The sequence below is a fragment of the Pseudonaja textilis genome, chromosome 1 (assembly GCF_049901715.1).
Source record: "Pseudonaja textilis isolate UNSWEBS1 chromosome 1, rPseTex1.2, whole genome shotgun sequence".
NCBI classification, from domain to species: Eukaryota; Metazoa; Chordata; class Lepidosauria; order Squamata; family Elapidae; genus Pseudonaja; species Pseudonaja textilis.
In genome coordinates this window covers 46,242,627-46,255,609 of record NC_141990.1, presented here as the reverse complement: position 1 = coordinate 46,255,609, position 12,983 = coordinate 46,242,627, and the positions used below count along the sequence as shown (strand labels likewise).

The 12,983-nt window shown below is 38.3% G+C and overlaps 1 protein-coding gene and 1 long non-coding RNA gene across 5 annotated transcripts in view; one reads left to right on the top strand and one right to left on the bottom strand.

Annotated features, from left to right (window-relative positions):
• PPP2R5A (protein phosphatase 2 regulatory subunit B'alpha) overlaps positions 1 to 12,983 on the bottom strand; it is a 55,953-nt gene that overhangs the window by 19,073 nt on the left and 23,897 nt on the right. For all 4 annotated transcript variants that reach the window (XM_087933121.1, XM_087933117.1, XM_026695786.2 and 1 more), the window contains exons 3-9: positions 7,164 to 7,265; positions 5,636 to 5,728; positions 4,464 to 4,594; positions 3,888 to 3,947; positions 2,432 to 2,540; positions 1,498 to 1,551; positions 189 to 239 (exon numbers count right to left, since the gene is read on the bottom strand). In XM_087933121.1, coding sequence (XP_087789247.1) covers positions 189 to 239; positions 1,498 to 1,551; positions 2,432 to 2,540; positions 3,888 to 3,947; positions 4,464 to 4,594; positions 5,636 to 5,728; positions 7,164 to 7,265 — 600 coding nt within the window. The remainder of the gene's footprint in view (positions 1 to 188; positions 240 to 1,497; positions 1,552 to 2,431; positions 2,541 to 3,887; positions 3,948 to 4,463; positions 4,595 to 5,635; positions 5,729 to 7,163; positions 7,266 to 12,983) is intronic.
• Positions 620 to 1,943, top strand: LOC148127599 (uncharacterized). Its single transcript, XR_015743564.1, has 2 exons — positions 620 to 768; positions 1,796 to 1,943. It is a non-coding gene; the product is annotated as an uncharacterized LOC148127599 (long non-coding RNA).

The window sequence follows — 12,983 nt, the reverse complement described above, 5'->3', positions numbered from 1 at the left end:
AGAACTCTAAGCCCACAGGATTCTTCCAAAGAAGGGCCATGTTTAAAGCTCGCCTTAGGGTGCCAAGATAGTTTTCTTAAGATGAAAATGGAGACTTTATGCATTATCCATATTACAGCTAGAATAAACCTGCTGAGCTATAGTAAATTGATTTTAGTATAATGCTTTAGAAAAATAACCAAATTTACCTCTTTCTGGCTGCATGTTTTTGGCCAAAATTTCAGCAATCCTCTAATAACCTGGGTTGCAAAAATAAAAATTCGTCAGAGCATATCTATGAAAACTGATACTTGAATGATGATATTGCTATCTTTAGATTTACTAAGTTCAATCATTTTGTTCAATGTATTGACACAGATGTATCTTCAAAAATGGATTTTGTTCCAAATATATTGAAAAGGATTTTTTTTACATTTTTAAACAAGAGGTAACAGATTAATGAATTACTAGATTCACTCATTACTTTAAGCCATCATAGATTAACAATGATTTCTTGAATTTAAGGATAACTGACTAGGTTTATACAACAAATGCAGACCAAAACATCACTTTAGGGCTCAGTCAGACATAATACCCGCATGTAACATTTAAAAAAATAAAATGCTTACATTTTCTCTAGAACAGGGGTCCCCAACCCTTTTAGCTTTTTAGGAACCGGATTGTACAGCTGGACATGAGCAGAAGGCAAGTAAGCAAACCAAAACCAACAAACCCCCTCAGTCCATGCGAAAAATGTCTTCCATGAAATCAGTCCTTGGCGCCAAAAAGGTGAGAGACCCCTGCTCTAGAATTTCTATCGCCTGTCGCTTTCCTATTTAAGTCTATTTCTCAATCATTCCTTAACTAGGCTTTTCTGTGGATGTTTTTAAATACTCTTTGTTCTAAAATTGCTGGTATGATATTTATTTACAATACTCAGCTTTCCTCTTACCCCGTTATTACATATTATTTTATCAGCATTCTAAAGTAAGGGGCCACTTCTGATAAATAGCTGTCCAATTATATATTTAAACAATTTGAAAATTTGAATGTATATCTGTCATATTAACAAACTGTTTACTAGTAATTACTGCATTTATATTACTGGATAAGTACATTCAGTATGACAGCACAAGGAACAAACAGGCTGGTTTTAGAAATATTTTTAGAATTAAAACACATTTCATAAACCAGTAATTGAAAGCAAATGACTTGCTTTAAGAAGCAAAGCACTTCTAAGTCAAACAAATGAAGATACCAGTATTCTGGTCAGAGTTTGCCATGGACAATAAAGCAAGGGTCTTCTATTAATTTCTGGGACACATGTATTCTATTAATACATTGTAAATAACAGTAGGGTGTTCTATATAGGCTACATATGAATTATGATTTCTTGCTGAAAATTCTAGTTGCTGAACCACACTGGTACAGAGGTTTGGATAATCATTGTTATTTGCTAGATCTAAGTTAGAGCTATATTGCAAAAGTTCAAAGAGAGACAAAAACAACAATGCTTACCGGCTCTGTTAATGCCATATCTTTTTCCAAGAACTGAACAACACAGTACGCCAGCTTTAAAAAAAGGTTTTGAAAATTCATAGTTCATTATAGGATTATTAAATTCTCATAATTTTCAAAAAGAGATTACCTGTAAAATATTATTTGAATGGTCATCTGTCATTCATATGTATGGTTTTATGTCTGCCCTGAGCCTCTTTTGGAAACTTATAGAGTATACAAACATTTGATGGATGTCCCATCTTCTCTGAATACCAGGCATATTTAGACATGAACTCTAACTTTTTTTTTATTTCAGAGACCGGTACAACAATCCCTTTGATGAAGAATGTCACTGATTGTTTGAATTCACCGTATACCTCTTAAATGTTTTATACATTATATATTAAAGTAGCATTTTAAATATTTAGTTTTGAAAAATAAATACCCTTATAAGCATCATGTAACACAGAATCACAGTGAATGCCACAAACTCAGTTGTCAAGCACAAAGAGGAACACACTGATGCATCATCAGATGACCCTCAGAAGGCAGATAATTACTATTTAGTGTTTTTAGTTAGTACCCGGTTTAACTCTTCTATCAAACAACTTGGGAAGCAGATTTCAAGCTATGCATGTAGGAGAATACAGGTAAGCTATTTTTAAAATTACAACATACAATCACTAATAAACTAATAAATAAATAGACAATAAATTCAAAAGCACAAGTAGTTGAGAAAAACATGTATTTATTTTACAATATTGGTTCATAAAAACTTTAGCAGTGTGCAAATAAATATTCATCCTGATTTTCCACTGTGAAATATATTAAAGTTATGTATCTTTAAATGACCTCTGGTCCTAAAAAACTCAACTTGTGCAATTAAATAGGTGTAATTGCAACGTTACTTGAGCTTCAACATGCAATATTTTATTTCCTCAGATCAACATACCTGTGCATGAAATAAAGCTAATCCCTTTGCAGTATGCATGGGAATAAGAACCTTCAGAAGGAATTGTTTATGTTCAGCTTTCAGTGGCAATGCAAAACCATTGATAATACTAAGAGGGGAAAAACAAATTAAACATGAAAACTTACTACAGTACAGCAATACATGTAATAAATGTATATTTATTTTACATTTTATTCTGAAGATTGTGAACAATACTATTCCTATGAACATAGTATAAGACCAACTCTATTTTTCACAGGGTAGTAAGGACCAGTTACTTTTCCAATCATATTGCTGAAATTAGTGACTACAAATAAGCAAATCCTAGATGATGTTTGTTTGTATCCACTAATTTGGCTGTTTGGTTCCCTATATGAGCACCAACTGCACATTTCACCAATTGAAAAAAAAAGTGCTTTAAGTAGGATTGAAATTAAATCACAGCAGATTCGGTATCCAATTTGCACCAACTTGAGGTCATTTCTAAGACTTTTACTGTATGAAAAAGTTTACAAATAAAAAAACACATTTGGAACTGCAGGAATATTGTAATTGTTCCATTAAATGTAAAATTAATTACATGCAGTTTATGGATCTCATAGAACATTTCCTTTTCTTTCCTCCCCTTCTTTTCTGGTCATATCTATCAAATCCTGTTTGAAATAAAAGGGGAAAGGAAGGTATCAGACTCTCAGTACCTGTCCTACAGGCAATTCTCATTTAAGGACCAGTTGCTTAGTGAACGATTGAACTTACAATAACCCCCCAAAAGTTACTATGACTGAAATTAAATGTTCTGGCATCCACCCCCTCTCACACGATCATGTGATTGAATTTTGGACACTTAGCAACCAGCCCTCATTTACATTCATTTGCCACATCCCATGGCCACATGGCCACAATGTACTAGTTTCTTATAGGAAATCAGACTTTACTTCTGGTTTCTGGCAAAAATCACCCATTGCAAACAATGGGCTTCCTTTATGACTGCTGCAAAAAAAGACATAAAATCAGGATGACCATGTGATGACCAGTTAAAAACTGGCTCAGCATACAACTATAATTGTGTGGGCTCAGTTACAGTTATTAAGTCAAGGACTGCCTTCATTGCGTACACATACTGTGATACTGAATATTGCCTAACATACTTTAATTGTTTATTTGTAGATGATGTCCCCATATAGAAATTCTGCAAGTCATCTGAACTTCACAGTATATCTCTTTAATGTTTTGTAGAAGCATATTTATTCAAGTGCCTGATTTTCTAAGACCAGTACCAATGTCCACATGGTCCACAATGTCCCAAGAGCTCATTTCAGTTACAGCATCTTTAACTCCCTTGGCAGGCCTGATAACAATTGGGTTGGTGATGATAACTATAACCATTGGTAACCATAAAAAAAACAACTGATGCAAACCTTGGTCCTTCCTGACTATGATGAATAAATCAACCTACCTTCCCAGTATCTCAAGTAGCTCAGCAACACCATTGAAATGTTCTGTTTCATATATAAACCTGTTGAAAAAATTGCAATTAAAGTTTCACCGAACAGTGAAGAAGAAAATACAGTTAAATATTAAAACATTCTCCACATGACAGTTGAGGGGTTACTATTTTTCCTGAAAACTCTTAGCAGAATGCACCTTCCATTTGATGTAAGAAATTTGCTTTAAAATAGATATTCTACATTATGGGTAAGATTCAAAGTAGATCACAACAATCCTCCAGAACAGAAAGGGATAACATAAAGCCCACAAGCAGCCTCAAACCGCAGAGGTTCTGTAGAATCCAGGCATAAAAAGGATGCTTTAACCTTCTGAATCATTTACAACATTTGTTCTACAAAAAAAACTCAATTTGTCCTGCGGGAGGGTTGAGGGCAAGCTAATTACCCAAAGCCTTTCAGAAGTTTAATCCCAAATATGTTATTACATTAAGAACAAGCTTTAGGTTATTAATTCTGTACTTTTTAAAGTACAAATTAAATATACGCAAAGATGGTAGTAAGACTGTAGACAGTATATCATATACCTGAGAAAAATATTGTTGATTTGTTTCCTGATGAATGCTCTTAATCCAAGGAATTTGCCATAAATTCGATGAAGTACTGTTTTTAGAAAGTCACGCTCTCGTGGATCTTCACTGTCAAAAAGCTCCAACAACTATTAATAAAGTATAGTTTATTACTTCAATAAGCACTAATTGGTATACAAGTTCAACCCAATTTGTTCCACACCTTCCCACATAAATCTAAATTAAATTCAGAAAGGCTTCAATAATACAATGCCAAAAATAAACAGTTTGCAAATGTATGGCAGAGAGTTCATAGGATAAATATTTCAAAAGTCAATAGTAGCAAGTGTTTAGGTAGAAATACAAACATTCTTACTGGTCATAAGCAAACAAATTCAACAACAAGGAAATGCTGAGCTAAGAATAACCAAACCACAGTTACTGTGTGGTGGCACTGTAATTATTGCTAACAAATGTAATGTATAATTGCTTCAACTTAAAAATAAGGAATAGAGCTAATATTATGTAATATTGCATTTCCATACATTCATAATGTTTACATAGGATATGCAGATAGTGTTATACAATTATCTTTGCCATAATTTAAAAAAATCATTTCAATGTAATACACAGTTACAGTTCAACAGTTGCAAACTTACAATTTTTCACAATTACTGTTCTATTTCTCCCTCTATTTAACAATATAAAGAATGCTGACTTGAACTCTGATCTCTGATTTGAGAGAAACTACTCATGGGAGCACTATAGCTGACAATTTTCATGTGTTCCTTTGGAAACACACCAAACGGTGCTGCAACTGTGCTGGAACTTATTCTTCAACAGTAGTTAGAAGGGAAATATGTGCACATTCTCCAACTATGGGAGTGGGGTGGTATGGGCAGAGTGGTTGGACTAGAAGACCTCCAAGCTTCCAACTCTATAATTCTATATATTTTGCAGCAGTATGGGAAGGAAGATACATAACTGCCACAACTCAAAGGGAGTATTGTCAAAATGTCATTTCTTCCCCTTTTATAGTATATAAATATAAATATGCTTGTCTAAAAATATTTCTGTGAAACAAAATTAATCTTCCATTCATAAAAAAAACATTTACATTAAAAAATAATCTAAGCTAATAATCTAAGCTAAAAAATAATCTAAGCTATATATTTCAGATGAATATTTACCTGCTGTACAAATTTCTGGTCAATATGACGTTTTGCAATGCTAGGCTGGAAATCAGGACTTTCTAAAAACCTTAGTAAAAATTCGTACACCAGCTATGAAATAATAAAATAAATATTGTAAAAACATTTTGACATGTAATACATTTCACATATATTAATAAAGCCCATTAGAAGATAACAGAAATCCATTTCAATAAAATTCAGCATGCCAATATTAGCATATTAACTAGCATATTAATAGTTCAGGCCAGAGGTGGCATTCAGCAGGTTCTGACCAGTTCTGGAGAACCGGTAGCAGAAATTTGGAGTAGTTCGGAAAACCAGCAAATACCACCTCTGACTGGAGTTTTTACAGTATCCTTCCCCTGCCACACCCACAGAACCAGTAGTAAAAAAATTTGAATCCCACCAGTGGTTCAGGCTCTTAAAATCACATATTCCTACTCCACTACTATAATCTTTAGGCTGTAGGAAAGGCTTCTCTCAAGTCTAGTGCAGAAAATAGTTAAGATATCAGATGTGCTCTGAGGCTTCCATGTTATTTTCTCCTATATGACCTTTTGTATTTTTATTATCTCCCTATTCATGACATAGCCAATTCCTCCTTTTCTAATGCTGTTTTTTGTATTATAAGTGCACCAGGTTTAACACTAACCAGCTGCAGTATCTTTGAATGGAGTTCATAAAGAGTTTTAAAAAGGCTTTTTAAAAAGATTAATTATAGTTCCATGCATAATGTTGGCAGTTGTTTTCAGGCAATTAGGCTTCTTAAAAGCTTTCTTTAAAGCATTCTGCCTAGGGGAAGGGGTGGGAATCTGGGGTTGAAGTCCATACATCTTAAAGCAGTTGAGGTTGAGAAACAAAAAGAAGCAAAAGAAGCTCACCATTATCATCGATCACCCAATATAAATCCCACAAACTTCTTGCCAACCATCCTCAAGGCAATTACACTTAAAAAAACCTTCTAGAAGAGCCAATAAAAGATTTATTAAGTCTTATTGTGCAGAGGTGAGTTTGCTTCTACTCACAAAATTGCCCCATCGATCCTAAATTCAAGTTAAAAGTCAAAGAATTCAATCTAGTGAAGGCCATAGGACATAATCAATACCATCCGAGGCAGGAACAAGTTATACATTGAGGATAAAGAAGAACCAGGGTTTAAATTGGTAGTAGTAAAACCAGTAACTTTACTGATATGAGGTCCTACATTTTAGAAGGCAGGACTGAATGAAGTGGTAAAATGTAAATCAAAGACGAAAAATAATATTTTAGAATCCTGGAGGGTAGAAATCAGGTGACCACATGGAATGGTTTGAAAATAGATTCATGTGCATATAAAAATGTTTATATTGCATTTGCTGTTTCTAGATGACAAAGTACAACATTTCAGGGTTACTTGAGCTGGATTTCAGAAATCCAGATGACAGCAGCAAGACATAGAAAACATGACTTTGTTTGATATTACATCTATATCTGTAATCCTAAGAAAGCTGGCATGAATATCAACAAACAAATTTGAAAAAGTTACCTGTATATGGGGCCAAGAAGCTTCTAATGTAGGCTCATCCTCTTCTGGATCAAAATCAGGATTTTCACTTGGAGGAAGTGTTCTAAAGATATTAGAGCTAATCTAGGGGAACATGATTACATTTTAAAAGCTATATTCAATCTGATATATAATTCATAATATATAATACATAAAGTTCATTTATGACTGCATACATATACTGTACATGTAACTAGAAAATACTTTTAAGACCACTGTTTCATCTAGTCCAATATATACAGAATGGGCGTTGGTAGAAGTTACCATGAACGCCCTTTCTATCGATGCTGCGAGAGAGCCCAGGATGGGTTGACTCCTTCCTATGACATCATTTAGCTGAGTCTGTACTAAGATATAAAAGCCAGCACCGGGGAGAGACCCCAGCTTTGGCGAAGATACAGACCCTCCCTGAGGCACCATTGGGAAAGAGCCTTCCGGGGGCATCATAGATGCACCTTGTAGAGCCCCTAAGAAGCCTGAGTTGCCTTCAGCCTGAGTTGCCTTCTTAGGGGCTAGAGCCTTAGCTTTAATTTTAGCAGCCACATCCCTCTGGACTGATTGAGTGCATTGCATATGTCTTTTTCTCTTATTGGGCTTAAGAGACTGTTCCACGGGGGAGCTCTGCCTGAGCCTTATCTTGCTCCATTTGTAGAATAAAGAATAATCTTGTGTTGGAAAGAAGCTGTTTAGAAATTTTTCTATTAAGCCCCTTAGAGTATAAATAGCCCCCAGGCTTACAAAATGGCTGCTCACCTCGTGGTGGAAGGCTTGAATCCAAGATGGCCACTGACTACAGGAAAACAGGCTCCAAGATTGAAGAATCGCTCCTTAGGCTATACAAAGCGAAGTCAGCAAGGGAAAAACGCAGCAACCAGCCACACGAGCAGCTGGCTTGTGCTCTTATCAGTTTGCCAATTGTTTTTACGATCACTCCAAACCACAGGCATGGGGGAGGTCTGCAGACGCTGCCCAGCTTGCCTGCACAGAGCTCTGTAATGCTGCTCCCAATGTTGCAGGAGAGAAAGCCCTGCTCTCCTGGAAGAGCAGCTGCCCTGGGAGCTGCTTGAAGCAAGGAAAAAAGTACTGAAGATTGCTGTGAGTGCTGTCTAACAGAACGCTTTCAGAGACACAGCTACTGACTGAAAGGAGCTGAGTCAAAAGCTGGGGTCTCTCCCCGGGGCTGGCTTTTATATCTTAGTACAGACTCAGCTAAATGATGTCATAGGAAGGAGTCAACCCATCCTGGGCTCTCAATGCAGCATGGAGGACAATACCATAGTTGGAATTGACCTTGGAGATCTTCTGGCCCAACCCCCTGCTCAAGCTAGAGACACTATACCAGTGGTGGCTAACCGTTTTGGGCTCCTGTGCCAAAAATTGTGCATGCGCTTCCATGCTCGTGCTCGCATGCCAGCACCCAGAAGGCAATGTGCCCCCTATGCATGCGCACGCAATCCCCACTCACCCACCTCCCGTCACCCCTTACCTGCACTGCATGTCAAGCTTTTGCAGGCTTCTGCAATCTTTACAGGCTGAAAGCTAGCCCTGTTTTGTCACTTTCTGTTTTTCTGAAAATACCAGATGTGACGAAACAGAGCTAGTTTTCAGCATACAAAGCTTGCAGAAGCCTGCAGAAGCCTTCTTCAAGCCTTTGGGAGGCTGAAAAAGGCCTCAAACAGGCTGAAAATTAGCTGTGAGATGTGCACATGCGCAGTGAGGTAAGTCTGCCTGCAGCTCGCGTGCTGGCACAAATGGCTCTGTGTGCCACCTGTGGCACGTGTGCCATAGGTTCACCATCATAGCCCCATACTATTCTCACTGTCAGGAAATTTCTCTTAGTTCTAGGTTGACCTCTCTTTGATAATCTTCCATCCATTATTTCTTATCTTGCCCTCAGGTGCTTTGGAGAATAGGTCAAGCCCCTCTTCTCCGTGACAACCCCTCAAATATTGGAAGACTACTATCATGTCACCCCAATATTTCTCTTTGTTAGACTAGACATACCTAATTGCTATAACCATTCATACAGTTTAGCCTCCAGTCCCTTAATCATCTTTGTTCCTCTTCTCTGTATTCTGTAGAAACTCAGTATCTTTTTTTATTGTGCTGACCAGAACAGGATGCAATATTACAAGTGTGGTCTTATCAATGCAGTATAAATCGGTACAAACACTTCATGTTATCTCGATATGATCATTTAACCAATTATATGGTTTCTATTCAATGGCAACAGCCTCTGCCAACATTGCTATCTAATTGGCAAACCATGAACTAAATCTTGTTTACTTGTATGCTCTCTATACTTCTAACTCTCTTCTGAGTGTATCTAGGAAAGCCAGAAGGCTGTAGGGAAGGATTTATTCTCAGAAAAAGCACATTAATCAATATCTTAGAAGCAGAATGGCCACATTGAGGATGAAATGGATAATGAGATTAGGGATGTAATGTTGGAGTCACTATCTTCATACCCTGATGCATCAAACTACCTTATAAGAAAGAACATTTGAGACTATAGGAGCAAATATCTATACCTTTAGGAGCAAATAACACCCAGGGAAGAACAGTGACTAAAGAAATCATCAGCATTATTGGTTTCAATATTAGAGAAAAGAATATTACTGGAAGTAACAGATTGTAGCATACAGGTAACTCCATAATAGATATAAGAAAAGGAGTAGAAAATTATTCTGGAAGGAATATTGTGATGATCAAAACAATTGATTGTAGGAAATATTAAGAACTTTTATACACAGTTGTCAGCACAACAAAACAATTTAAACAACTGATTGTTTTATGCCTAATTGTTAAAATTATAAATGATGTCCATTTATAACAACAGGTAGAATGTGGAAATCCAAGAGACACTCTTAAATTTGATAAGACTCACTGGTATCAAGAGCAACACTGAAAGAAAGTAATTATAGATACAATGTCTCACATGAGGCTTATAGTAATTATTGGAATTTTAATTACTGGATTTCATGGATATTACAGAATAAACCCCAGTTTCTCCTCATGAGAGAGATGCTAATTTGAATCTGGTGAGCAAACCTTAGCAGTAGTAATCTCCACAAGATGGTTTTTTATAAGAAACTTTAAATGTTTTTTTTCTTCCGCTAATAATTTTTATTACTTAGGCAGTCTTTTAACTGGAGGACTAAAAAAAAAATTAACTACAGAATACCTATATTTAGAAGAAAGCTAAATTCAGTTATTTTGAAAACTGATATAATCATAGTATAATTTTATCCAACACTTACGTCAAAACTTTATAATTATGTAGGATGATTATATAACTACTGTAAACATGAATCAATGAAAATTTGTTTTATAATTAATTTTAGAAAATGTGCTATTTTGCAGATTAGTTCAGGCTTACTTGGTAACAGACATGCACAGCAGCACTTGAACTACAAAACAAAAATTTAGTGTCTGTCACTTTTCTACTAACAATTTTTTGATTCCTGAAAACACTGGTTACTACCACTGCTCTGTTACATCCCAAAGTTACAAATGTTTCTCATGAAGTTCACAAGAAAACTGAAAATCCCTTGTATGTAATTCTATTATCTGAATGTCACAATGGCATCTGACATAACTCTTCCAGGATAAAAGAAATACAAACAAAATCTCCCCAAACTAAGCAAGAACAGTATGTAAACCGCTACCATTCTAAGTTATTGAATGTCTGGAGAATGTTCTCAAGAATAGAACAGTTCTCCATTTTCTTATTTTTTATTCCATATTACCTATTTTATTTTGTTTGTCCTGAGTTCAAGTACATCAGCTTGGAAGATCTACCTATGCAAAAAAGAGCACTTTGCATTGGGACTTTGCTTACCTACATAGAGCACAGAATAACAGGATAGGAGTGGATCTTGGAGATCTTATAGTCCCTACTCAACCATTCTAGCCAAATGGTTGTCCAATCTCTTCTTAAAAACCTCCAGTCACAGAGCACCCACAACTTCTAGAGGCAACCTCTTCCACTGATTAATTGTTATCACTGACAGGATATTTCTCCTGGATTCTAGGTTGGATCTTTCTTGTTAAGTTTCCACCTGTTATTTCTTATCTTGCTCTCAGGTGCTTGGGAGAACAAGTTGACCCCTCCTCTCTGTGACAGCTCTTCAAATATTGGAAAACTGTTATCATATCACCCCTTATCCTTCTCTTCATCACATTAGACATTCCTAGTTCCCGCAACCATTCATCATAGTTTAGCCTTCAGGTCTCTAACTACTTTTGCTGTCTTCTCTGCACTTTTTCTAAAGTCTCAACGTGTTTTTTGTTATTGTGGTGACTGAAACTGGACATAGTACTCTAAGTGTGGTCTTACCAGTGTAGTATAAAGCAGTACTAACACAATATTGATATTGATACTGTCCCTCTATTGATTCAACCTAGTATGTAACCTTTTTGGTAGCTGTGGCACACTGCTGGCTCATACTTAAGTAGTTCTCCCCTAGGACTCCTAGATCCTTCTCACAGTTACTGCTGTTGAGCCAGGCACCACCTACTCTATGCCTGTACATTTGGTTTTTCTTTCTTAAATGAAAGACTTTACTTTTGTCATTGCTGAATTGCATTTTGTTGGATAGGGTCCAGTGTTCAACTGTCAAGATCCTTCTGTATCTTGAGTCTATTGTTTAAAGTGCTGGCTATTGCCCCCACTTGATATCGTCTGCAGATTTAATGAGTTCCCCTTCAATCCCTTCATCTATATCAGTGGTTCCCAAAGTGGGCGGTACCACCCCCTAGGGGGTGGTGGAATGCCTTGGAGGGGTGGTAAGAGGCAAGGGGGCCGGCAGGGAGGCACTAAGATATGGCAGGGGGGCGTTCGAGGTGCCGGCCTTGCAGGCTCACTGACTGCCGGCCCCACAGCCCATTGATTGTTTCATCGCTTTGTCGCCAGTGCCTCTAATGTGGAACCCGCCACGCGGTGAGCCTTGCCAAGTCTGGGGGGGAGAGGTGGGAGGTGGTGGAAAGAGGGTGCCTTAGCTTGCAGGCTGCCCTCTCCAGTGGAAGTGGTGGAGGCATGCCAGAAGGCCCAAAAGCAAAACCCTCCCAAGGTGCGCAGTGGAAGGAGTGGATGGTCCAGCGTTAGGGCCCCCTTCCCTGGAGAACACGGGAGCATGCAGTGCCCACCCGGCCTCCGCCTCTCCAGCCAGCCGGGCTTGCGCACAGGATGCGGGTGGGTGCAGCTGCGGCTCTCCAAGGCGCGTGGCTTGGCTCGGTTCAGTTCGGCTCTACGTGGCCATCCCAGACCTAGAACCTAGCCTCCCTCTGCAGCCCGTTTCTTCCAACCAAGCCCTGCGCTTGCTTGCTTGCTTGCTTAGTTTCCAAGCGATCATTTCCTCTGCCTCCGCTGGTCTGGGCTGCTTCCACACACCTTCCTCCTCCCGGGCAGAGCATAAAGATGGGCGGAACACTTCACTGAAGTTGGGAGTCTCTGAGCATGTGCAGAGTACCTCCCCTTGCTTGGCCCGATGGAAGTGGACCTTGGGTTGAAGCAAAGAGGGTGAGGTCGGCTGCATCGCTGCCCCGGGGAGGTTGGCATTGCAAAATTGGATGCCAAAGGGGGCTGGAGAAGAGGCAGAGGGGCAGCTGCAGGGGGCAGAGGGGCAGCTGCAGGGAGCTGGAGAAGGGGCAGAGGGGCAGCTGCAGGGAGCTGCAGAAGGGGAAGAGGGGCAGCTGCAGGGGGTTGCAGAAGGGGCAGAGGGGCAGCTGCAGGGGGCTGCAGAAGGGGCAGAGGGGCAGCTGCATTAAGGAGCAGGAAGATCTTAGCCATGGTTTATTCAC